We start from the raw sequence: 25,771 nt of genomic DNA on the forward strand, positions 1-25,771 counted from the left end.
TGGCCATAGGTATTCACAAGGAAATATCCGCACTGTAGTTGCACAAATCCAAAATATCCCCAAAGTCTCCAGAGTACCTGTAGTTTTACTGACATAGCAACAACTGCAGCTGCCCTTCAACCTGGAACAACCTACTTCAAACTTTGAAATTTAGGATAAAAATAACAGGGAAAAATTTCGATTTCATATCTACATAGGTGGTTTTATTTTTGCTGTGTTAGCGTCACTTGATTATTTCTGCCTTTGTGAAAGCACTTCATAAGAAAGGGTGTACAGTAAATTCAATACAATGATAGGATTTATTTGGTGTTGTGTAACAAACTCAGAAATAGTTGTTTAAAAACAAAATAAACCCCATAATCCACTAAGTCTGTAAATTGGTAGGGTAGGAACAATCTTTTCATTATTTGTGTCTACAGAGCTTAATACAATGAGGTCTCAGTTCTTAGCTAACATCTCTAGGTGTTAACACAATGCTATTAAACCTACTGAATAGCAAAAGATGCAGTCAGTGGATTTATGTGTCTCATTCTTTCGGAAATGTGTGAATCTAACGGAATAGTTTAATGGCCAGATTTTTCAGCTGCAATGTCTGATTTTGCACGTATATCAGAGAGTATGCATCTATTTATGCAAATCGTTGTTGGATTTATATGCACAAAACATACATGCCAGAGAACTCCTGTTTGTGGCGTTGAGCTGCATTCAGAAAGGAAAAGGATCCTATCTGGATCAGCATTTGGTCGCGCTGTAGGCAAAGAGCAGCAGCCACACTCAGCACTGGTAACCGCTGCTTGCCACTTGCAGTTTTGTGCGAAAACTAAACAGAAGTTTTGCTTTCTGGCCCTGTTTTGCTCTGCCTTTATTTTTACCCCGGTAGACCCCCGGTTTAGCGGAGTTGGCGTTACCCGCTCCTGGCGGGGACGGGTCCAGGCCCGGCGGGTCGCTCCCCGCTCAGGGAAGGGCCGGGCGGGCGCTGGCTCCCGCCCACGGCTGAGGCGCCACCTCAGCCACCACCCGGCTTACACCTGATCCCGGGACGGCCGCGCACCCCAAACACCCGGCCCTCGGGGCGGCTCCCGCTGCGCCCTCCCCCGCTGTGGCTACCGGGGCCCGGGGCCCAGCCCTGCCCGCCGCAGCCCGGCCCGCCGCCCCTCAGAGCGCTGCGGCCCGGCCCTTCCCGCCCCCGCTGCTGAGGGGCGGCGGGGCTGCCGCGCCGCGGGGCTCCCGCTTCTTTGGTGTCACTTCTCTTTCAGGTATCCCAGTTTTTCCTATCGGGACAGGTTACTTTTTAGATCCCCGATTTATTCATTTGTCCTGTAGACACGCTACTCCCCCACACGCCGCCTTTCCCTCACAGCCTGGGCTGTGCTTTCCTCACTGGGAATGCTCATCATCCCCTGGATGTACGTCTTCCCTTCGGACATACTAGTTTTTCCTCACTGGATACACTTATTTTTCACCTGGACACGTTAGATTTTTCCCCACTAGGTACATCTCCCCGCTGGATATATTACTTTTCCCCTGGATGTGCTACTTTTTCCCTCAGCGGACCGCCACTTGTCCCTCAGTGGGCGCCCCTCTCCGCTGGATATGCTGAAGGCGTTAGTTTTATCGCCTTCGGACAGGCAAGTTTGTTCTCTGGGCAGGGCAGCCGCGCCTCCCCGCGGGACCTCCGCGCCCCGCCACCCCCGGTGGAGTCCGCAGGGCGCCGAAGGAGGCGCCGCCGCCGCCGCCCCCCGCCGCCTCAACCGGCGCGGCGGGGCGGTGCCTGTCGCTTTAAGGCGGCGCGTGCCCGCGCGCCGCGGGGCCGGGGGGCGGGGCCTAGCGGCGGCGCGCGGCGGGCGCTTCACCTGCAGCCCAGAGCGGGCAGCGAGCGGCGGCGGCGGGAGCGGGGCGGCAGCGACCCCCCGGCCCCGGCACTGCGCAGCGCGGGGCGCCCAGCCGCACCGCCACGGCCCCCGCCTCCGCCACCGCCCCCGCCACGGCCCCGGCTCGGCGGGCGGGCGCCGCCGGGGCGATGAGGACCGGCTCACGGGTGCTGCTGGTGCTGCTCCTTCCCGTCTGGGGCTCGGCGGCGGCGGTAAGTGGTGCGCCCCGGGGAGCCGGGCGGGCGGCACCGCCGGGCTCCGCGCCCCGCGGGGGTTGCGCAGCCGCTCCGCGCCCGCCGCCTGCGGGCACGGCAGCCGCGGCAACTTCGGGGTCGGGGCGCGAAGCCGCTCCGCGCGGGCGGGGTGGGCGAGGGTGCGTGAGCGGCACCCGCAGCTCCCCGCCGGTTCCACCTCCCCCCCTTTCCCCCTTTTTTTTTAAATCATCACTGTAGTTTTTAATTATTATTTTTTAGCGGTATCGTTCCCTCTGAATCCCGTGCTTCAGCGGTGCCGGCGAAACTTGCCCTCCCCGGTGCGCCTCGGCGGGCGAACTTCGGGGGCAGCGGCGCGTCCCGGCGGCGGTGCCGCCCCCGCGGAGCCCCGCGCCCCAGCGCGGTCGCGCAGCGCTGCCCGCTCCGCGCCAGCCGCCCCTCCGCCGCCGCGGCGCCTTCAACTTTTATTTTTACCAGCCCGTCAACACAGCGAGTGGGCCTGAGCCCTGCTGGGGGCTTGTGGTCTGAAAAGTTCGGGGGTTTTAGGGTCCCCCCCCCTCGAATTAGGGAATGATCCGCAGAACATCAACAAATGCCGGAACGCGTGGCTGCAGTGTTACGGTGCGAGCGGGGCGGCTGCTGTATTCCCTGCTGGACTGGTTGCTGAAACAAGAGCCGCTTATTTTTCTGCCTGAATCCCCTGTGCCAAGTTGAATCTGTGAAGATGTCCCAAGTCCCAGCCCTTGGGGGGCCGGTGGGTGCGCAGAAATAGCCCTGATGCGCTCTCGTCTAGCAAGCACCATCATCATAATTGGGTGGTTTCAGATTTAAAGCCTATTATCTTCAGTAAGACCCTTTGAAATGTTTCCTTAATGGCAACGTCTTGCCAGCAACGGTCAGAGTCCACAGAGCCGCTGCTTCCTTGCGCTTCCCATGCAGTAGCTGGCATCCGTCTCCTGAGTGTGATTTTTAGCAGAGTACGTTGGCTGGCTTTCTGCTTACTAAGCTTATCCGAAAGGACCCTTAGTTCCTCATCCCTCCTGCCACTCTCTGTAATGCAGCATCATCTGTGTGCGGGAGAGTTTCGGGAACCCCGGGGGAGCGGGGCTCCTCTCCCCGGGGAGGCAGGTGCATGTCTCGAGTTGCGTTTTCTCAGGGAAGTGACTCTGGTCCCCTGGCTTCAGCTTGCGCTGCTGGGACTGGAGGCATCTGAGGTGCAGCCTGCATTGCTAAGTGATGCTCTGCCTAGCCCTGCTGACAGCCCGGGAGCGTTAGAAATCCCGCCAGCACTTGTTTGTGCATATATCACCTGGCACTTGTTAGGCATAAATCACTGGCTTACGTGCTGTCAGTGAGCTGGTTGAAGTTGGGGTCTGAGACCTTCCTTGCTGGGGAATGTGTACCCCCTCCCAAGGTGCCTGGGCTGCTGTGACTGGCTAACCTGTCCCCGTGGCAGGGGCTGGTTCCCCACTGCGCAGTCCAAAGTTGCAGCTGAGTGTGTAGCTGGATGCTTCCCCCCTGGGATCCTGGCAGGTTGTGCATGGGGCTGTGCTAGTCAGTGGCATTGTTACATTTTTTTAGCTGGCATCCCCTCCTTGCCCCTGGCACGCGTAGAGCCTGGGGGGGTTGCAGAGGCAGCACCAGGCAGAGCCTCGGAGGCTTCTGCTGGGTGGAGGGGAGGGAAGGGGACTTCAGCTGGTGAGAGGCTCCTGAGGCTGCAGCGAGCTGGGGTGTTTCCCCTCCTTCAGTCCTGGGGCTTGCCTGGTTTCTCAATAGCAAACCTCGGGTTTGGATGTTGCAACATCAGGCCTTGATGAATTGCTGCTCTTTGTTTCCTCCCCTCTTCTGACAGTGCCCAGTATCCCAGCCTTCCTACAAACAATGCGCTCTTGTAGTCAGGCAACTATTTGCTGGCCCGTTTTATTTTTGCAGCTACAGTATGGATCCACTCCAACAGATACAGCACAAGCAGTTTCTACTTGCATGCTGCTTTACTGTTGAGGTTTGCCCATGCCTGAACACCTAGTCATTGGGTGCAAAACACTTTCCCAAATGACGAAAGTCATGGTGTGTGTTATCCTTGTTTTGTTTTTGCAGGCACACAATGGGGATCTTACAGTTAGACCCACATGCAAGCCTGGCTTTTCAGAAGATGACTACACAGCATTCGTTTCCCAAAACATCATGGAAGGGCAGAAGTTACTCAAAGGTAAGTGGAATAAAAAGCTTAATAGGTTCTGCAATAACTGTATTTTCAGGAGGTGAAAGGAGGCTTAAAGATGCTGGGTTTGATGGTAAAATTGACTGTAGAATTATGTTTGTAGGAGGATGAAACACTAAGTGGTTTACCTGAGTGCAGTTTTGAATACAGATGAATCACTCGAAGTCCGCGTGCTGTCTGCTTCAGGTGGATTGTTTGCCTATAGTATGTGAGGTCATCACTTCACTTTTAAGTCTCCCACTCCTACCTCGTCTGAAGGAACCCTAGATTTGATATTTTAGAAAGTATTTTTATGTACGAAATTCAAAGTTCCTTAAATTATTTCTGCTTTGAAATGCATGATAAAGCAGACGTTGTTGTTGGAAATGTGGTAAACAAGCCTACAGACATTCTGTTCACAAATGTGGCATTCATTTTCATTACTGCCCCACTGACAACATGAAAACACATGCAAAAAGAAACTACCAATTAGCTTTATAGTAATTGCAGGATTATAACTACTCTTGTGATTGTAAACTCTTAAGACATCTTCGTAATCCAAGTAACAATAGATTATCCTGCGTATTGATCTATCTCCCTTTCAAGTAAAAAATAATTAAACTTTATATTTGCATGATGCAGAAAAGCCATTGTTTTGCTCCAAAGAGAATTTTTGAAAATCAAAATCCTCCACCCCCTGGCTCTCCCCTTGAGTTAAATCACTAATGATCGGTGGATGCCGCAGCAGTTCTAAAAACATAGCATGTTGTGTAAGTTGGGGAGCACGTTGTGACATGATGCTCTACTCAAGGGTTTATAAACCCTTTGCTACTTTTTCCTGAGTATGTTTACTCACATGCATGTCTCTGCCAGAAAGCTGGGATTTCGGTCTTCCTCCAGAGCAAACACCTGCTCCCTTACTTCGATTTTTCTCAGAAGAGAGGGAGAGTTGTCAGTGTTCTTTCTGGCTTCCGCAGAATCCAGGACTGGACATTTTTTTCTCTACATGAGTTGGCAATCAGTTTTGTTTCTGAGCCCAGTTGTCTTAGTTTTGCTGTTCAGGAATTCTCTTGACTGCCTGGCATCAATTAGTAGAAGTTGGGGAGTTTATTTTTAGCTTGAAAGATAACCAAACACCAATTTGAAATAGACAAGCCCAAGAATATAGCTACACATGAAGAGACCAAGTACCAATTGTTTATTTATATTTGATTTATATTGTTTATTTATATTTTGTAGCAGTTTTTCCCCAGACATATACACTGTAAGGCTTTACAGGCCAGCCTGTATACCCAGTCGATTTCATGCTTTTTAGCTTCGGAAATTGTTTGATAAACAATGCCCTCCAAACACTGTAGAAAGTCATGTCATCAATATATTTGCTAGGAGGAGTCTTTTTTGCAGGTTAGTGCTTGATAAATTGTGCTGTGTTTTTATATAGGTGGACAATAGGGATGGAGCAGAAGGTCTGTTTAGAGGAGTTAGCTGGCAGTGACTTAGAAGACAGCACAGTGGCTGTCACTTCATTTCATTTTTAACTGGTATTTTTTAAACATGAAATTATATTTAGGTAGGCTGTCAAGTTGATTTGAATGAAAATGTATTTCTATTTAATTTTATCCTTTAAGGGCCAATTGTAGTTTTGCGTTAGTCATGGCAAATAAACGGTTCCAAGATTCTATGATTTAGGGCTGAACTGGCCCTTGGGATATTATGTTTGCATGCACCACTTGTAAGATTCATGTCCTGATAACATTGTCATGAGTTACATGATTTGTAAGCATTTTGTCAACTGAAGAAGAAAGGGGGAAAAAAAAAAAAGTGCAAATGCTATGTTTGCTAATAAGGAAACTGCCATCTTTACAGCTTTTAATCTGTAGTCAAATACATGCTGCTGTTTATCATAGGAAATAAATATATCTTAATAATCTGTACAGTAACGGGGGAGAAAATTCTTCCTCATGCTTGTGTTGTTCTTTATATATACTCTGGCATGTAAAATTGGTAGTTTTCCAGTTTAGGTTTAATTTTACTTCCTAACACTTGCTATGTCTGAAGCATAAAATGTTTATCTCTTTCTTCCATCTGGGTGAAGTATTGTACAATAGTTCAGACCAAAAATGAGTTCAGATTGCTTATATTATCATGTTTGATAGATTGACATATGTACTGTTTCACACCATCTTACCACGCAAAGCTTTGCTGCCAGCTACCACCATCTTATTCATCAGTATTCAGTAATTCATCTTCAGGCCAAATGGGACTGTTTGCCTAAAGAAAAAGTAGATGGGAATTCACCTGTTAGTGCTTTCATGGAACTGGAGGGGGGGAAGCGTATATGGAGTTCAGATGGCTCTTGGGGGCTTCCAGTAGGCATATGTAAAGTCTTTAATCCCGTAATCCTCGCTTTCTCCTTAGGAAGGAGATGTGGGCAGTCCTGGGACAGTTTGTGCTGCCTGAGGGTTTGTTCCTCAGAGATCCAGTCGTGTGTAGACCTCAGCGTAGTGCTGAACTTCAGCCGGCATTGGCAAGTTTAGATGTTACGTGGTTCGGGGATAAGCTGGGTGGCAATAAACGCAGCAGTTCGTTCCCTTTTAAGCTTTGTAATATCCAGCTCTCAAATGTATGCAGTGTTATGAATGTATCAAAATGGAAGTGCTTATAGTATTTTAGGTTTGAATCAAGTTAAACAGATAATGACTGCTTATAATTGACTTATTCCAATGGAAATAGCTTAGCCTTAATTTGACAACAAGAGCTTTTACAGAGTCATTGTTTTGTTACAAGTATGCCATAAGCTATTAACTACTACTTTGTGGTTCAACTTATTTGCCTGAGTCAGCTCTCCAACATCCACAAAACATACAGATTCAAGCAGGAGCTATTTGTTACACAGTAATTAACTTGTTTATGATAAATGGATGGGAGAAATGTCACGGCATTTTGTTTTATGTATAAATGAAAAGCATCTGCATTCTAAAAATTTCATGTTAATTAGACTTAAAATAGTATTCCCCAGTAGTGCCACAAATACCACGTATTACATATCCCTGCCAATGCTGTAGCGGGGTGGTGGGGTATTAGCTGAGTTGATTTGTGGCGCCAGTGCCATCCTTAGAAATGCTGTCCCTGCATCTCTTAAGAGAAGTTACTGGGCTGTAATCTGTTACATTTTTTTGGTCTTTGTTTTTGTTTCCAGGATAATGAACTTAGTCTTGATCGCTGATGCATGATAATGTTTAAAGTAGGATCCTTAACTGTTTTCTTCTTTAGCCTAAGGAAAAATCTCAAAGACTGCAGTATGGTGGAGGACAATTAACAGCAGCGGTATCTTTTTCTCTTTGTTAATTATTAATGTTAACTTAAAATGGTGAGAGCACTGGTCCTGAGGGGTGGGGACATGAGGTACTGCACTGAAGACAGTTCAGCACTGACTCAGGGGATCTGATCTCTGAGTATTAACTCAGGTGTATAGGAGTGATGATGACTAGTGGCCTCTCGGGGAAGGAGATAAATAAGGAGTAGGATGCTGAAAGTGACATGCGAGATGATCTAAGAGGGACTGATAATCTTGATAGTGGGTTTATGCTCTTCTCCATTTTTGTAAGTTTTTGAATATTGTAATAAAAAAGACATTTTTCAAAATTAGAAATTCATGTTTTATTGGCATGCTGTGAGACCGTGGCAACTGGTAGTGGGTGGAATGACATCATGGTGTTAAATACGTTATTTTTCCAGTGTAGTACCAGTTATAACAGGTCTCCTCTCAGAAATGCAGCTAAACAATACAACATATAGCTGTCCTTACAACCAGGAGAAAACACAGGCAGTTGGGATGTACAGCCCCTTCTTCATCTGTAGTGATTCATGTTTCTGTTGCCCGTCCTAAATAGCGCCTATACTGATGTAGCAGGATAACTTCACTTGCGTAGGCAGTTACGTTTGGGTAGAAACATGTGGAAGCACAGTTTATTTTCATATGGGAAGATGAATAAACAGTGCCAGCATGTTCTGCTTCAAGCAAGTGTATGAAACCAAAGGTAGCCAAGCTTCAAATGTATAAAAATGTAATTGCTTCCATACTAGGATTTTTACTAGTGTTATTTTTGGTTCAATATAAATAAAATACATAACTTTATTGAAATACCTGTTTTTTCATAAGAATTTAGACTGGAGGCCTCTGCTCCTAAGTTTTTTTTAGAGGTAGAATATTCTCTAATGGTCAAGGCCTTTTGGTTCTCTCTGCTAAGTTTTCAAAACCTTTCAGCCCTCATCACCTCAAATTGTAAAACTTTGGAAGGCTGTGGATACTGTTTAGAAAATATACAACAGGTAGACCAAAAAATGCCAGCAGGTCATGGAATAATGTAGAAGCAAATTTTAAATTAAAAAAATAAAAGGGGAGGGTGAGGGGAGAATGACCCTTTGCAAAACTATGTTTGAGTCTGGTTGCTGGTAATTCATGTAATAGTAACTGTAGGGTTATATACGGTACCTCCTTTTGGAGGTAAATATACTGTGTTCTTGTGGTTAAGGTAATGTAGGAAATTGCATGTGGAGTGTGTTATGAAATGTACTAAGAGCTCTACTTGAAAATATTCATACAGCCCCAAAATACTACTGCATACGTGAAATTTCACCCTTGCAAAAGCATGAGACCTAGTATTCCTGCAGAAAGATAACAGCTTTGCCTGTTTGTGCCTAGAGGGAAGGAGCATGGCCCGGGGTAACAAACAGTAGCCTTGTAAGCAAGCGTGTGCCTGCAGTGTTGTGTGGCCCTGGTACATGAATTGGCTAATGAGGTGTTCGGCCTGTCTGTACTTCTGGCTTTGCACTTTTCCTGTGTCTAGAGTCCAAAAAATACATAGATACCCGTCTGCTGTTAATTTTGGTAGGAGTTTGGTTCCTAAAGGCTTCTGCAGGTCAAGGTCTGCCCTCTGGAGCGTGCTTGGGAGGATGCTCCATCCCGAAGGCATCCCACCTGTGGCCGCAGGGTACCCATGCACCCTGTTGTGCCTCCATCTTCTGAGTTCCCTTTGGTGTGTCATATAGATGTTTTTCAGAAGTGAAGGCCGTGATGGGTATTGGGATATGTTCTAGAGTTTGGTGATATTTTTCAGCACCTCTGGAGGGTTTTGCTTGGTCCTTGTAGCAGTACAGCAGCTCAGCTGCAGCCTGCTGAAATATCCAGTGCCTCCTCTGAGCTGCTCCGAGTTTAAAAGACAGACTTTTCCATTCATGCTTTTATTTTCTGGTCTGTGATTCTGGATGAAAATCAGTTACTGAAGTTATCGTACACATAATTAGCTTCGCAGTTCCCTAATAAAATCTGAAAGTAGGCAAAAGTCCACCGGGAACCCAGAACTCTTTCCCTAACCTTTCTTCATTCCTTTCTTGGAGGAAAAAGAGGCAGACAGACATCAGCTTTCTGTGTTAAGCTTGTACATGCTCCAGTGAAACTGCCTCTCAAAAAACACTTCTCACATTCCACAGGACAACTTCTTTTAAAAGCAGTTTCTCTTGATGGGCATGTTGCAAATCAAAACCATAATTTCAGTTGTGAGTTCCAGGGGAGACCCCAGGAAGAGCTGCTGCAGACTGGGGAACTGCTGATGCGTATTTATTTTTAATGTTATTCTTCAGATCTAACTTCTGACACAAAAATGATGTTTAAGATGACATTTTTATCTAAATAAAATTGCAGTTAATGAGACTGGAGTAGTCAATAACACTCTGTAGAGTTAATCCCCTTACACTGTTTAATAACTGTATATATTGCTTTCTAGATCAGAGCTTTGAACCAAATTCCTCAAACCCAAGTAAAATTACTTTTTTCTGCATTCTAGGGAGCTAACCGATTTTTATCGGAATAAATCAGCTTCTCCAACAACAGACTTGAAGCTTCTCTCTTTTTTTTTTTTTTTTTTTCCAGGGGTTTGTGTATTAAAGAATTACGCAGCTTCAGATTAGGCATTCTAAACAAATAGATATTAAGGAAGAAAATGAGACAACAATTTCTATTGAATAATTTATTCATTTCTTTATTTATGCTTAGGCTTTTAGGAAATAAGCCATGTCTGGAGCAGTGTCAATTTGTTATTTATTGTGAAATACCTGTTGTTTTGAATTCCAAATTCCAAACTGATAATGTTAGGTCTTTCAAGGTTAGAAAATGTTAAAGTCACTTCTTTGTTCAGAAACTGGCTTGCTGACAGAGCTCCTGAGCTCTGATCTCACAGAGCAGATGCTGAAAGCATTCTGGAAATACTAGGGTTTTTTGCATGTGGTAAATGAATCTTAATTAATCTAGCAGTGAAATATTTTTTTCCTAATTTTCATTGACCTAATGCCGGTTCTTATCACCTTCATTTCATTGATATTTACATGCAAGCCTCCTTCTGCCTTAATTTCTATGAGTATAATGTTTTTCTAGAGGTAGCTTATTTCATTGCAAACTAAAGCTATTGAAGTCCTTAGACTGTAGCATGGGCCAGGTGCATAGCTCCTAGAATATTTTAGTAATATAGATAATACTTAAAAGTCTTATTTGAAGGGCAAGAAGAGATTAGAACTACAGAGGATAGGATTTTATTGGATATCTGCTTAATATTTTTTTGTATAATAGAATGAATTTGGCTAACATAGGAAAAGAAAGGAGTTTGATTTGAGGCTACTGGTATGGTCAGTTAGTGCCATTCCTGTATAAAACCTACTTTTTTTTTTTATTTTTAGACAAATGGAAATAGAACTAAGACCAGAAGGTGGTGTTTGAAAAATAAAGTCCTATATTTACTTCTGGGAACTCCAGTTTCAAATGGTTTGACAGTGGTTTTGACATGAACCTGTGCCAGTGACTAGAGACTGGTTTCTCCAGGACCCTGATCTTGAGCACTGCAGTAGAAATTTATGCTGGCTTGAGGGACTCGATCAGTACCCATTTTTGTGTATGTAAACCTTCTGTGCACTAGCCAAAGGTTCTGAAGAGCGTTTGGCTTTACATTCAATTTGCCTTTTGGTGCTGAAATGACCCCCCCAGTGTTGTTTTTGCAGGTAAAGCGCAGAAGTGTCCTTGGCCAGCCATGCCATCAGAGGGTTTTCTTACTGCTCAGTATGCTGTGATATATCGGGTTTGATACTTTGTTTAAATATTTATTTATTAGTATTTCTAAAAGGAGAGGCTGAGAGAGCTAGGATTGTTTAGCCTGGAGAAGAGAAGTCTCAGGGGGAGACTTTATCATCATGTATAAAGACCTCATGGGCAGGGCCAGAGACGGTGGAGCCAGGCTCTCTTCAGTGGTGCACAGAGAAAGGGCAGAAGGAAACAGGCACAAACTGAAACGCAGGATATTCCACTTAAAAGTGGGAACTTTGAGTGTGAGGGTTGTCAGATAGGGTAAGAGGGTGCTGAGGTGTTGTGGAGTCTCCATCCTTGGCCATACTGGGAAGCCAGCTGGGCACAGTGCTGGCTGACCCTGTGCTAGGCAGGGGCTTGGACCAGAGGCTCTTCAGAGGTGCCTCCAGCCCCCTGCACCGTGGTCCTGTGGCACATGGGGCAGGTGGGTGGGTGGAAAGGCAGAGTGACCAGCTGAGCTATTCTGCAAATACAGACCAGGTAGCTTTAAATAAAAACATTCCAGCAGCCTGCAAAAAAAAATTAATCCTTACAGGGAAACTGTTTCTGTAACTTCTTGGAAGCATAACCTCTAAAGAGAGAATAATTGAAACACCAGGGACCAGCATTCTGCTGTTTGCTTCCATTAATGTCCAGACTTAACTTCGGCATAGTTTGTCTCCTGGCATAAGGAAACGTTACACTTAAAATCAAAAAGCTCTTGGCTTCCTCTGTATTTTCAGTAGAATAAAAGCAGAACATATGGAGTTTCTGTTTTCCCCAAATATTTGTCATTAGAACTGGCTACTTTGCTTCTTTCTGCAGAATCTTTCCCAAGCAAGTTTTCTGCAATACAAAAAATAGTCGAGTGGAACAACACTTCTTTTTGCCACAGGCTTTATGATTTTTCTTGCTTATATTCATTGTCCCTAATTTATTTATTAATTTTGAATTGCAGTTGCACAGAGGGAGAGAGAAGTGGCAAATGTTCTGGCATATGGGCTGCACTGTCATTGGAAACAGTGACTTCCAGCCGCTCCTGCTGCCCCGTGCCTCATGACCCCAGGCTCCAGCATCTCTCTTTGTCAGCCACTTTAGATTCCTGCTTTCTGCTCCCTTCCAAAACAAAATTTTAATTATTTTTTTGCTTTGCCCTTGCTACTTTCCCACCACTGTTCCTTACTATTTGTGAGTCTTCTGTAATAGAGAGCCAGTGGCAGTCATTCAGCACTCTGCTAGTTATGCTGCGCAATAGCTCCCGCTCTGAGGGGTCACATAAGCTACAGCCTATTAACATTAGCATGGTAATAGCAGCCACGGTGTAGTGGTCACAGTGGGGATGTTGGAAGGTCTGCCAGGGACCCCGAAGATATGTATGGGACACCCATGAAGGAGGGGGGGGGGAAAATAATGCCCTTTCTGTTTTGAAATGAGCCAACCTCTGTGTGTTACTGATACCCGGAAGCACTGCAGTCATTAAGGCTATTGCTATGCCTATTATAAATCAAAATTTTGTAGCAGTTCATAGTTTAGTCACAAAAATTACTTTTAGTCTAAAATTTTGTTATGCTGAATTTGTGTAGTAGTAATGCCAATCCATATGAAGCAAAATTATCTTTAAAATAATGGTGAATATAGCAATTCTCCAAAGATAAATAGTCAAGATCACAAAAATTGTTCCATACAAAGCTCTGTATCAGCTCGCTCTGTCTGTTCTTGTCTAGAGAATCATAAAAGGCAGGTTGGTGAAACAAACATTTGTTACTTCACCATGTAGTAGGAAAAGCATATTGAGGTTATTGGTGTATGAATGTAGTAAAAGCATCAAGAAATGAGTTTGTGAAGATGCTAGAACATAAAGAAATTGTTACACTTGAAAAAGTACAAATCAGGACTAGTTTAAAGGTTACAATTTAATCAGCTGTTTGTTCCTGATATAGTCAGTGCTGATTAATAGATAACTCTGTGGAAGTTAACCCTGAATATTTGTTATCTGCTCTGTAGGTACTTCTGGCCATACAATTTTTTTTTGAGAAGTCTCACTGATTTCACTGGGAGCTATTGGTGGCATTACCTGGACCTGCTCATTACAATCTGATTGTTGGCGTTTCATGGACTCATGGAAAAACAGGGCTGGAGTAACTCCAGAGGGTATCTAATGCATGTGCCTTCCTCAGGGCTTGAGCAGCTCCTTTGTGATAGGTTTGTGCCCAGTGTGGTCATGAAGATCCAGTCGTAGGGGCCACTGCCAATATAGTCACTTCCCTGTCCTCCCTTCGTGTTTAAGCTAAAGCTCTCTTTATGCAGTTTAAACCTGGTTTGATTTGCCTTACTCATCATAGACACAAGGAACAATTGTTGCTTCCCCCTCCCTCCCAAAATACTTGAAACTTTTTTTTTTAGTTTCTATAGGCTGAACCAGTCATTTGTTCCCTTTCCGTGTGTTGTGCCAGGGCTCCCTTCTTTTCAGCCCTTATCTTTGCTACTAGCTTGATGGCTCAAGTTGATCTGACTATGCCAGCCCTATCTTGCAGTGCTGAACAGGCAAGGGGCGTTGCTTTGCCTGTTTTGCAGGCAATACTCCAGTTGATTTATCTAATGTAATGAGTGCTTTTTTTTTTTTTTTTTCTTAACGGTATGACACTGTTGACTCATGTTCTGCTTGTGATCCAGTATAACCTCCCACATCGTTTTTTGAAGAACCGCTACCTACCCAGTCATTTTCTGTGTGGAGTTGATTAATCCTGCTGAATAGGGTTATCTTGCTCTTCTATTGAATTACATTTTTTTTCTTTTTTTTTTTCCTTTAATGGCCTGATCTGACTTGTTAGGATTGTTTTGAATTCTAATCTTGACCTCCAACAGAGTTGCAGTTGCATCCCGCTTTCGTGTTGCTTGCAGATGTAGCAAGCATATGCTGCATTCCTTTATCTGTTCTGTTAATAACGGCATTGAAAAAAACAGTTCCGAACAGACTGTTGCAGAGCCCATGTGATAGAGCCTTCTGCTTTGACCATGAAACATTAAAACTTATTATGCTGTGGGTGCAGTTACTGAAATAACTAATGTTTAAAATAGTGGCTTGTAGTCCAAGCCTTTTATGTCTTGATGTTGTATGCCTGGGACCCATAGGAACACAAATCCAAATGTCTTCGTTTGTCAGTACCTTTCCTGCCTTTTATGAGAGTTACAAACATTGGGATCTTTAAATTTTCACCATCTAGAAACATTCCTGATTAAAAGCCTGGGAGAGGTTCACGTTAGTTGAACGAAATGCTGTTACTGTTGGTGGGGAAGGTCTGCTTCCAATCGGTCCAGTATTGGACACACTGGATTTGTAGGGTTCTTTAAATGCCCCAGCTGAACTGCTGGCCGGCACCAGAGGCATGTTCCCAGGCTACTGGGCATGCCTTTTGGGCTGGCCTCCCACGCTGGTGGGCTCTGCTCAGCAGAGGACATTTTTATTGAAGGAGCTGTTCCTAATCCCAATGTAAGCTAGAAGAACAGGGCTAAATTAAAGCTGAAGTAGCAAAGCGTTGGACCTGTATGTGGGGTGTGGGCTCCTTGGTGTAGTCTGTTTTTGCTGTCCTGATGGTTGAGGATTTTGACCTTTGCTGTGGTGCCTTCCCCATCCTGTGATCTGTCTGGTCTTGTAATGTGTTGAAAGCCAGGTGTTTGCTCCACACAAAACAATTGGGTATTGCACTGCCTGTTTTTATTATATGTATATTATTTGTAGAGCTTATTAGAAGGCCTAGACCACACTTACACAGAGATACTAAACAGTAAAAATATTTAATTTTGCCTGTCATGTCTGTGTGTTTTTGGTAACTGAAGAAAGCCAGATACATGCTGATCTCTGTTAAGAGAACCAGACTCCCTCTGCTGCTAAGATCTGATTCTGGAGCATTTCCCTTCAGGGGGCAAAAGAAAGCAGAGCTAGTGGATTTCCAGTGTTCGCCCCCCAGTGAAAGTGCTTCCCTGGGGAATCAGAAAAAGTCATCGTTTCAGGTCCTGTATGCCTTGCTACTTGACTTTCAGGAGCCTAATTATTGCTGGATGGTTGCTTAGCTTCCTTCAAAACTGAGGGTTTACACAATTACACATGAAAGAGAACTGTTTTGCTCATCTCCAGAAGCTTTAAATACTTTTTATGTTGTGCCTGAATTGAGTGAAGTATACTTTCATTTATTTTTTTTTTCATGGGCTTCTGGACATTTTTCAATGGATTCAGTGCCCTCTTTTGTCTTTTGACCCTCTGTAGAGGATAAAAAAATGGGGGGTAAATGGCATGTAAAAAAAAAAAAAAAAAAAGGGATTTTTCATGTAGTTTGGGTTTTTCCTCTCCTGTGGAGAGAAGGGACAGGCTGAGGATGAAGAAAAAGGTGTATGGTTGCTTAGACAAAGGAGAAACTATAGGTCATGGCAAGATAAAAACTTCAAGGATGGCAGCTATCAAAAATGTTTGGATTGAACCCAAAGATTTGCTTATGCTGTGTTTGAACTACAAGAAGAGACCCTCATCAGGAGGAGTTTAATGATCTCTAGATCGCTAAACTCTAGATGCTTGTTCAAATAACTGAATAGTAGATTGATTATCTCTGTGCAAAGTTTACTGAAAGAGATTTTTTTTTTTTTTGTTTGCCTGGAGTTTGAGACATAAGATAAATTAAAAGTTAAAAGACTGGTTGGTATATCTGTTAACAAGCAAGCAACTCTAATCATATCGAATGGTTTTGATGCCTCCTGATGGGAAGAAACCTGTGTAGAAGGGCTGTGTGGGGCAGTGGGCAGTTAGAAATGTTGGGTTTTATGTCAGGCATAAAGTAGAGGTTTAATCCCTTAACGAACACTGAATACCCGTTGCATGAGTCTTTGTGGGGATTTCTAAACATGGTGAAATAACTGTGGTGTTTTGGCAAAGCTCAGTGCGGAAGATGCATTTTACTGGAATGAGTTTTCCAAGTATTTTCAATAAAACAAAATTTTATTCTCCCTTTCTACTGTGAATTGAGGCATAATGTTGGCGGTATCCTGTTAAATAGCAGCAGAACTGAGCAATAGTGGCACAGCTGGTTTTACCTTTATAATAATATAGCAAGTTTCATTGCCTGGGAAGACATGATGACGAAGCAAAGTTCTGTTCATGCAGCAGTAGTATTCTTAGGCAATGCAACTATAAGAGGGAGAGTTTAACATCTGTGGAGTGGGGTTGCGTCTGAAAAAAAAAAAAATAAAAAAAGAAATTAGGGGTGGGTGGGAAGGAGAGCTGTGGAATGCTGAGTGCTCAGAGGCTTGGTTACTCCCCAGACCTGCTGGGTCATGGTTCTTGTTGGGTCTGGACAACTCCAGAAGTGGTGTGTATTATGGAGACCTGAAGAGAAGACAAAATTTCTGCAACAGTTTATTAACATTCTGAGTGTTTTTTCAACCTTTCATTTGCACTGGGGTCCCTTGTGAACAGTCTGTCATTGCAGTGTATCTGTCTGCACCTCCAGGAGAAATTTGTACAGAATCCACACACCAAGAAACCTAGTGTTCTTAGGAAAGCTTTTCTGAAAAACAAGAAGAAGAAAAAAAAAAAAAAAAAAGTGGGGGGAAGCTCAAGGTTATACACCAAAAGCAGTAACACATGCTCAAAAAAAGTTAATATCTGGTGAATGTCAATTAAGTACTTCCCCAGCTAATAAATAGCTTAGGAGGTATAAAATTTAATACTCCTAAAATTGCAGAAGCCTTTGAAGAACACTTTTAAATTGGACTCATTGGAAGCAGGAGATTTAACACTGACCTGTTCAGAGGCAGGTACTAAAAAAGATATGATGGAACGAGGCTACATTTCTTGAATATAGAGGCATTTTGGCTTAAGCTTTTCTTTTGTTAGGTGGCTTTTGAAACAGTTTATTTTTCAGTTCTTGTGTAACCCATCAGCTGAATTGCACTAGTAAACAACGTCCTATTTATTTTGTGACTAATTGTAAGTGTTTCTCAAGGCTCAGCTGTCTTGAGAGTGGGTCACTGTCCGCAGGAACGGGGTGAAGAGGAACTGCATGTAGTTTTTCACATGGCCATGCCTACAGGTTCTGCTCACTTGCAGTCTTCAAGCATGAATCTGTTGCCCATTTAGGGAGCTGAAGCACCAGCATGATTCTCACTTTCCTTCTGTTCTTTCCCCATCGTGGTCACCTATGGGAAACAAAAGAGGTATGTGCACATTTCTGAGGGTTGCGTTAGGCACTCTCTTGGACAAAAGTTGTTTTTTTTTTTTTTTTTATTTTATTTTGGATCTTTCTTTGAGACGTGAGCAGATAAGCAACAGAAACTGCTCTGAGGTCACAGAGACGCGATGTTGTAGTTACGAGTTTATTTGGAAATTGGAACAACCCAAACTTTGCCCTAGTTGGCTTTCTTCCTGATGAGCAGTACCCCCTGTTTTTTCCAGTTGTGTGTTTTTTTCCTATTTCTGACGGCAGTGATTTTTTTGGCACTTAGGAGAAAAAAAAGTAAAATGAAGTAATGCATGGCATTTGTTTTGGCCCTAGTCATGACTCATAAATAGGGATAACATCTGTGCTGATAGTTTTTCATGATGTATAACCAGACTGAACAAAGTTTTTGTTGATTGCTGTTCTTTTACCATTGTTATATTTAGGGAGCTCAAGTGTAAAGAGTGAAAGTATATACTTCTGTATATTACTCATGTATAGATCAGAACTTATATACATCTTGTGAATTTTAATTTAACCACTGTATCTTTTTTAAACTAAAGCTGGCTTACTGCCTTTCCCTGAGCTTTACAAAACTTTTTCAAGATCCTTACCAAATCTTAGCCTGTTGAAGACTCGTACTGCTGCCAAGTCTACACCATTCTTTTAATTAAAAGACAAAAAAAGAGAAGTGAAACTTCCAGGGGAAGTAAATCCTTATAATCCTGAAATGATGTAAATCAGTGCAACTCCTGAAGTCATTGGAACTGTTCTGACTTACATCTACTGAAAATCTGGCACATAATATTCCTGCTGGTCTTTTCTTTTGCCCAATAGTTGCTCTACACAGAGTTGGCACTGCAGACAAAGAGCGCTCTTACTAGCTGATCGAGGGTGGCACGGCTTCCAGCACTGCTGATTCAGCACAGCAGAGGCCATTTTCCTGATTTCTTTGTGAGCTAGATTAAATTACTCTGCAGGCTGGACTGGAGCCACAGGCCATAGTTTTACAGCCTTATAACATGGTATCCTAGCCCATGGCATCTGAGAAGTCTGGCTGTGCGTAAAGCTCGTGTGCTTTCCTGCAGAGGATTTTTAGATTTGGCGATCTGTCCCTTTATAAAACTACTGTCAGCAGTACTGAAAATATTTTGGTTGTTTAGTTGAGATGTAGTAAAACGGGGTTCTGTTAATTGAAGGAAGGAAGGGTTATCATGGGGATGAGGTTAGTATGAAAAACACCATGTGTGTTTGTCATGGCAACGTTTCTTTACGTTTGCCATACAGAATTACAGGATAATAAATAATGAATATAAGTTTGTAATGAAAATCACACAACGGTAGCACCAGTGAAGCATCCTGCCTGAGTTTGGGAGGTTGTGCCATTAGAGCTGTTCAAGTGACTTACCAAAATTTTGGGAAATCCATTTCCTTTTGTGCCTTGGTATATGGATGTTTCTTGTCTAGCCTGAGTGGGTCTGGAATTCAACCAAGGGGGTGAAGCAGTGGGATGCACTTTGTGGTGAGCTGTGTCTTGCTGACATCCTACGGAGCTGAGATGTGGGATGTCTGAGACTATTATAATTGGCACATGGGTAGTGGCAAAAGCATGTCTTCTGCTCACTGACAGCTACTGGCTTTGTGTATTTAAAAAGCATAGCCAGCTCCGCTGTGCTCTCCACTTGAGCTTCACCATTGCAGCTCATAGCAAAATTGCTCCGGCTTTCTTTGGTGGAGTGTGGGTGTTGCTCCCTTCACCCTCTCCCCTCCAGTGCGTGTGATCCATCCAAAAAGGACTCTGGTGAATGGAGAAAGGAACACTAAGCAGCACTGTTAATGAGCGGAGAAAAGGTCGTACAGATCAAAAAGTGAAAGCCATCCTGCTTCCAGCATAGAGATCAATCTAAGCCGATGTTGTCTAAGCCAGGCGTTTGAGGGAAGTTGAGACCAGTCTTGAAGAATTTTCACAATACGTTTAGAAGTGTCACTCTCTCCTCCCTCATGTGAGTGTCTAATCACATCATTTTCTCACTTGAAGGTGCTTGCATTACATCAGGAGGGTGGGCACCTCGTACACGTGGTATCTTTGAGTGGCCTGACTGCTTTTCAGCTTTATCTCTGTAGTTTAAAAATAAAAGCACCACCAAACAAACCCTCCTGGTTTTCATGCAAAGACGGATGTATTTCTACAGTTAGAAAGTATTATTGAATCAGAATGTTTTTTTCAAACAGTAATTCCCTGCATGTGACACAGAGGTGAAGTTCATGTTGCTGGTTTCAATGCCAAAAAAAAAGCAGACAGATTAGGAAAGTTGTTTCTGAGCGGTTTGTTCTGTTTTTCTGAGACCTAGTTCAGTCTCATGGTGTCAGGTAGTGTTGCCAAGCCAAGGGTTTATCTATTGATTTCTGAATGTATTGTGCTGTTAATCTAAAACTTCTTTCCCCAGTGGAATTTCTATTCAGAAGGCTCTAGCCAAGCTCAAGGAAGTTACTCGCTTTAGGAGTTTGAAAGAATAATAAAAGGACTGATGCAGTTGGATTTTCATGAGCTCAGTCTTCTAGTAAAATAGACAGGCTGCTTGTTCTGTGTGTATCCGTGGTGGTTTGGCTGGTTGTTTAAGAGGAAAGCAGAGTACAGAGATCACTTAAGCTTTACCGTCTGGGAATCTGTAATTATGAAACTTGTTCAGAAGAAAGTTATGAGAACAGTGTTGGTGGTATAACAAAATACAAAAATTAATGGGTTAGTGCAGCTTTGTCTTTCCATAAATTTGTGTGCTTTATTTCCTGGCCATCAGGCCTTTCCTGCTGATTTTCAGACTACGAAAACTTAGTGCTAGAAATGCATTAATTTCCCAATAACAGGAATGTGGTGAGGGAATTGTGACATATATGCCAGGGGGTTTTGCCCCTCAGCTGTTTCCAATGTTGTATACGTATTTAAGGAAACTAAACCTTTTAAAAGAGCTATGGCAGGAGAGTAGACTGCATTATGGACATTCTAATTTTTAAATTTTTTTTTACTTTTTTAAGAACTGAATACAGGAATAAGCAGTCTCTTATTACAATAAAAAAGTGAAAAGTGCTTTATGCCTTTGAGTGAGCTGCTATTTCTTTGTCTGTTCTCTAGTGCAGGAGTTAAAGAAGGAAATGTTGGTTCACAGTTGGTAGTGAAATCAAAAAAGAAAAATTTAGTATTTTTGCCTTTTTGGAACTACTGTCCTGTCTTGCTGAAGTCAGTTGCCTTTGACTTCACGGTGCCTGAGACTGGTGCAGTAATAGGCTTATACTATTTCATTAGGACGTTGTCAAATTAAATCAAGGAAAGTGGACTTGCGACTAGAAGGAGATTCCTTGTGAATGTTCCCTGTCTCTGGAGCACTGTTGTTTCTTACAGACGACGATTATTATTACTTCCTCAGGTCTGGAGGTATACTTGTTGCTCTTATTTATGCAAAAAAATGCAGTTCTCTGGAGGTATGTGATTAACCTGAGGCATTATTTTACTGCATACCCAGGTGGGAAGCTGGAAATTAAGAGTATGCGTGAAGAATTATCTGGATATGGGGCAAAATGTTGTTTTAACTATGCAGTTAGTCTGTCAGCAGCATTTAGTTTCCTCAGTTGTGGTGAGTAGCCTAGCAGAATTTATTGGTGAATAGTTCAGTTTGCTTAAACAGCCTGATTTTCTTGAGCAGCCAGAAATTACATCTTATTTTATGTCTCACATTTACGTTAAATGAAAGGCCAAATCCAGATTTGACTTGCTTTCCTTCCCAAACTCCTATTTAAGCGTGGGGTGAATAGGACGTGTAGGATTTGGCGGAGTGAACTATTCAGAGTAACTTAATTTACTGGAGCTGGGGTGAAGAGCTGCTAGCACTTAAGACTGTGCTAAAGATGTGAGTTTTTGAACCAGATAGGAAACAAGTGATTTCATCCCATCCCCCCCCCCCCCCCCCTCTTTTTTTTTTTAATCCCCCATGTAGAAAAAAGTGCTTTAGAATATCTGAAACATCCACCGGTATCATTTTGCTGCTGAGAATTGGGTAACTGTGTAAAATTATATTGACCTGAGGGGATTGAAATATAGAAGTGGCCATGCGCTTAACTGTGCAGGAATCAAACTGTTTTACTGATAACATTTTATTGATTCATCTTCTCTCGGTGTTACAAGTAGCCTGAAGCTTCGCAAAATGAGCTGGCAATGTTTTTGTGTTGTGGACATTGCAGTATTGCAGCTTTTCATAGGTATTGAAATTTTATATATGGGCTGGGAGCTCACATAATTATTGTGATTTGTAATGACTGAGACTGCAGATGGGGCTTCCCAGAGGTTTCATTTCAAGCTAGATAACTGGTAATTCCTCTTTTCTGTTTAAGAATCTGTTGTCCCTCCTTTTCTCTGCAGCTGTTGAGGTTTCTCTCTGTGAAAAGCTGAACCGTATCTCTGACTTAATGAAGATGCGTAAAATGATTGAAATTGCCTTAACAAGGCAGCGCTCTATATACATGAGCAATGAAAATGTGTCTTACTGCTTGCAAGGGATACTTTGTCCTTTTCATAAAGGCACCGTGGTTTCTAATGGTATTATAAAAATAATAACAATTAAAAAAATCCTTCTTAGGACAAAGCTTTAAGAAAATGAATGGCTTAAAAAAACCACAATGGCAGATTGTGAGTTTAACCTGAATGTGTTGACTAATTAAATTCTTTTGAAGGAGCTAATTTCATGTATTCTATTTAATGAAGGCTTACTTAAGATTTTAATGATGTGGGTCTTTTCTCTTCAGTAGAATGCCATATTGACTCATGACATATTTTTACACAGGCTTCATTCTGCCGTGAACAACAGTAGTTGAAAATGTGAGCGCTTGATAAAGTATCATTAAATTAGCTTATTGTAGTTGCAGATTTTTATTACGCTACTTCACCGAGATATGAATTGATTGCGTTGTACTTGCTGGTTTTTAAAGGTGCAGCATTGTTATTGATTATGCTACTTTATCTCAAGTGTTTCATCAGCCTGCTGGCAGGCTTGTTCCCTCTACAATTTTAGAAAGTACTAGCCTTTGTGCTTTTTTTTTCCTCTGTGGATTTCATGTGTGTGCATGTCTTTTTCAATTGTACATAAACTGAAAAGAGATTGCGTTTCGTGTTCATACCATACCCTTGTGCACAGTGGCTTTCCTGTGGTCCTGGGGCTTTGGGTGCTGCCGTAGGAGGGCGAAGCGGTTGGTGTCCTGCTTGGAAGCCCTGGCGTTCTGAATGGTCTGTTGTCCTGGGCTGATTTCCAGGGAATTCATGAGATTTACTAATGCCGAGGGCAAAATCAATTCTACTCATTTTATAGCATATGTATTTGGAACATGGGTTTCATCTGTGCAGTTGGTGTAATTGTAATGCGCTGTATGTCACAAAGTCAGAAAAACAAGAGCCTACATCTTGGGTAGTCAAAACTTTCAGATATTTTTCCACATTAACTCGAATAGTGGATTTCTTCTATAAATCTTGGAACACCCAGGCCTATTTCAATACTAAGTGTATTGGAAACGGATTGCTGTCAAGGCTTGTCCATCTAATTAAATTCCCTTATTAGCACTGGAGCTGCAGTCTTCCAGAGAATACATTAGATGAATAATCTTTCCAACTTATCTAGGTTAAAACTAGATGGCTCTTCATCAAATGCTAAGCTTAGAGTCCAATAACAAAATACACGAGTGTTGCTCTAGTCACCCTTTTTTTGTGTGTGATCTGTGGTAATTCAGTATCTTCCTTAAATATAAATTGGTATTTCAGCTGCCTGTGAAATATTTTCAGACTTCAATTATCGCAAGTGCTTGATGCTGCGAGGGCTCTGCCACCTTACGCCTCGGGCTGAGGCATTCCAGCAGCGACGTCTTTTATACATTAATAAAGTTTGCCATGATTCATTTCAACATATGCTTAGCCAAATGTAGGAAACTTTTTGTCATAAAGTCCTGCTGATCCACAGGGGTTGGTTGTGGTCTGGCTTGGTGATTGTTGTTTCCTTACCGGAGAAGGGAATAACAGGAGTTTGATGGAGAACAGAAATCCTTGAGTTTGAGTGAGAGCCCTGATGTGTTTTCCGACAGGTGGGGGACGTGCGGCTGGAGGCAGCCACCCAGTGAAATGAAATATGCTTTGACCCTTGAGCCTTGCAAGTGGGGATTGAGTGATGGCCAACAGATGTGCTTTAGCCACGTATAATCCGTTGACCCTGTGGAATGTGTGCGACAGGTGAGAGTGGCCAGGGGTCCTGCTGCCCTTGGGCTCTGGGGGCCTTTCACGTGGCAGCTCAGGGACGATGCAGGCGTGAATACCTTGTTTCCTGGTGCAAACGGGTGAGAAAGCTGCTGTTGTGGCCGAAGAAAGGTCCACGCTAGCTCAGTGTTGGTAATGGAGAGTATCGTAATAATACTGAGCAATAGATGTTTAAAAATTGCCAGAAGTTTCAAGAAACAAGGTATTTGTGCTAATTAGACTATTTGCCTGTCATCTTTATTCACTACTTTAAACAACAAAAAAACCCTCAAGTGGAATCAAAGCGTGGTAGAACATACTTCTTAAATCTCCTTGATCAAAGCATATAGAAGGAGGGGAATAATGCTTGTAACTATTTCTCAAATAGAGATTCGAGAGAGATTCTATATTGTAGTGTGAGGACTTTTGTATAACCTAGGTGGTGGCAAAGTGTCGATGAATGGCTTTCAGGTATTAGACATCCTGCTCACTTTCAGATGTACATGCAATGACTTAGTATTAGGGTTTTTTAGGATGTGACAGAAATGAGTATCTTCAAATAAAAATAAAAACTCCAACCCACAAACCAAATGCGTATTGTTCGTGTTCTTACATGTTGACTAGTGCTGGTTCAGTGTGTCCTTGTCTTCCTCTGTATCTACCTCTCTACCTTTCATTAGATTGCAAATAATCTTTTGAGATGGAGATCACGATTTCCCTGACCTGAGTTTATAAAGCATCTAGCACAGTGGGATCCTGGCCATGTGTGGATTCTCTTAGCTTATATCTTGGAGTGAATAATGAATAAAGCAAATAGGAGATGCCTTTAGGTAGCTGTTCAGTCTTCTGCTCAGACATTGTTTTAGAGCAGGGTGATAGGGAAGTCTGTCCAGAAATTTTTGATGTGTTGTTTTTTTGGTTTTGGTGGTATTTTTTGTTTGGGGGTTTGTTGTGGGTAGGTTTGTTGTTTTGTTTTTTTTTTTTTTGGTATCGTTGTTGTTGTCTGTAAAGACTTGTTTTCTTTCAGCAAGGGCTGTGAGGCAGAAGAAAAGCAATTGCTAGATTTGAATAATTGAGAAAGAGGGCTCCTCGAGGTTGATTGTCTGTGAATGGGAGAAAGTAGTAAAAAAGAACTGGAAGCACACATGTATCTGGATGCAGGCAGGAGGCAGTGATCACACGCATGGATGGCCTTCATACCAAAGGTCTTTAGGCCTTTAGACAGAGAGCCCAGGTGACGCTGCAGAGGTCAGTGTGGCTGGTGCTGCAGCACTGAAAGTTTTAGTCTCATTGTGCATTGAGGGAGGACTAGAAAATGCCAAGGGAAATGGAAAAAAGTCTGCTGGAATCGTGACAGGATAACGGGGAAATACTACGGTACGGTGCAGGAGCTTGTGTGCTGTCAGCCACTGATGTACATCTTACTCCATTCTCAGCTTAATAATTTGCACTGAAAATCTTTAGTCAGAAACCAGCTGATTTCTTTGTTTCTTTTCATTCTGTTCCTTTTAGATAAGGGAATGAAAGGATTGCTTTATAGAAGTGTAATTCAAATGACAATGTTCTGGCTCATTACAGAAACCAGCACAGCCTACTGAAAAGATCAAAGCATCAGCGTGATACCCCATCTGGTCACCTACCCAGACATACTTCTCTCAAGCTTGGGAACCTCATCAGCCTGAAGGATTTCCTACTACATGAATTCCTCACCTGTGCTTCTGTAGCTAACTTACTTGGAATTCACAAGTCACAAATTGTGTGTTGTTTCTACCCATGTTACTTTGAAGAATTTTCTTTAAATTCATGTCCTTTAGTCCACTTTTCCTGCTGTGTCAGTAGTCGTGTTTTACTGTTTAGATGAATAGATCAAATCAGTTGGAAGAAGAGGGAGTGGGCCCAGTGTCTT

The 25,771-nt window shown here is 42.9% G+C and overlaps 1 protein-coding gene across 2 annotated transcripts in view; it reads left to right on the forward strand.

The window, feature by feature from the left end:
- Positions 1-1,826: 1,826 nt before the first annotated feature.
- Positions 1,827-25,771, forward strand: part of CDH4 (cadherin 4) — a 463,214-nt gene continuing 439,269 nt past the window's right edge. The window contains exons 1-2 of one of the 2 annotated variants that reach the window (XM_056354017.1): positions 1,827-2,083; positions 4,181-4,292. In XM_056354017.1, the coding sequence (XP_056209992.1) occupies positions 2,021-2,083; positions 4,181-4,292 (175 nt within the window). In that variant the 5' untranslated portion in view covers positions 1,827-2,020. Of the gene's footprint in view, positions 2,084-4,180; positions 4,293-17,416; positions 17,599-25,771 lie in introns of those variants that run through there. The other variant, XM_056354018.1, reaches the window with a different exon arrangement.

This window comes from Falco biarmicus, chromosome 10 (genome assembly GCF_023638135.1).
Source record: "Falco biarmicus isolate bFalBia1 chromosome 10, bFalBia1.pri, whole genome shotgun sequence".
Taxonomy (NCBI): Eukaryota; Metazoa; Chordata; class Aves; order Falconiformes; family Falconidae; genus Falco; species Falco biarmicus.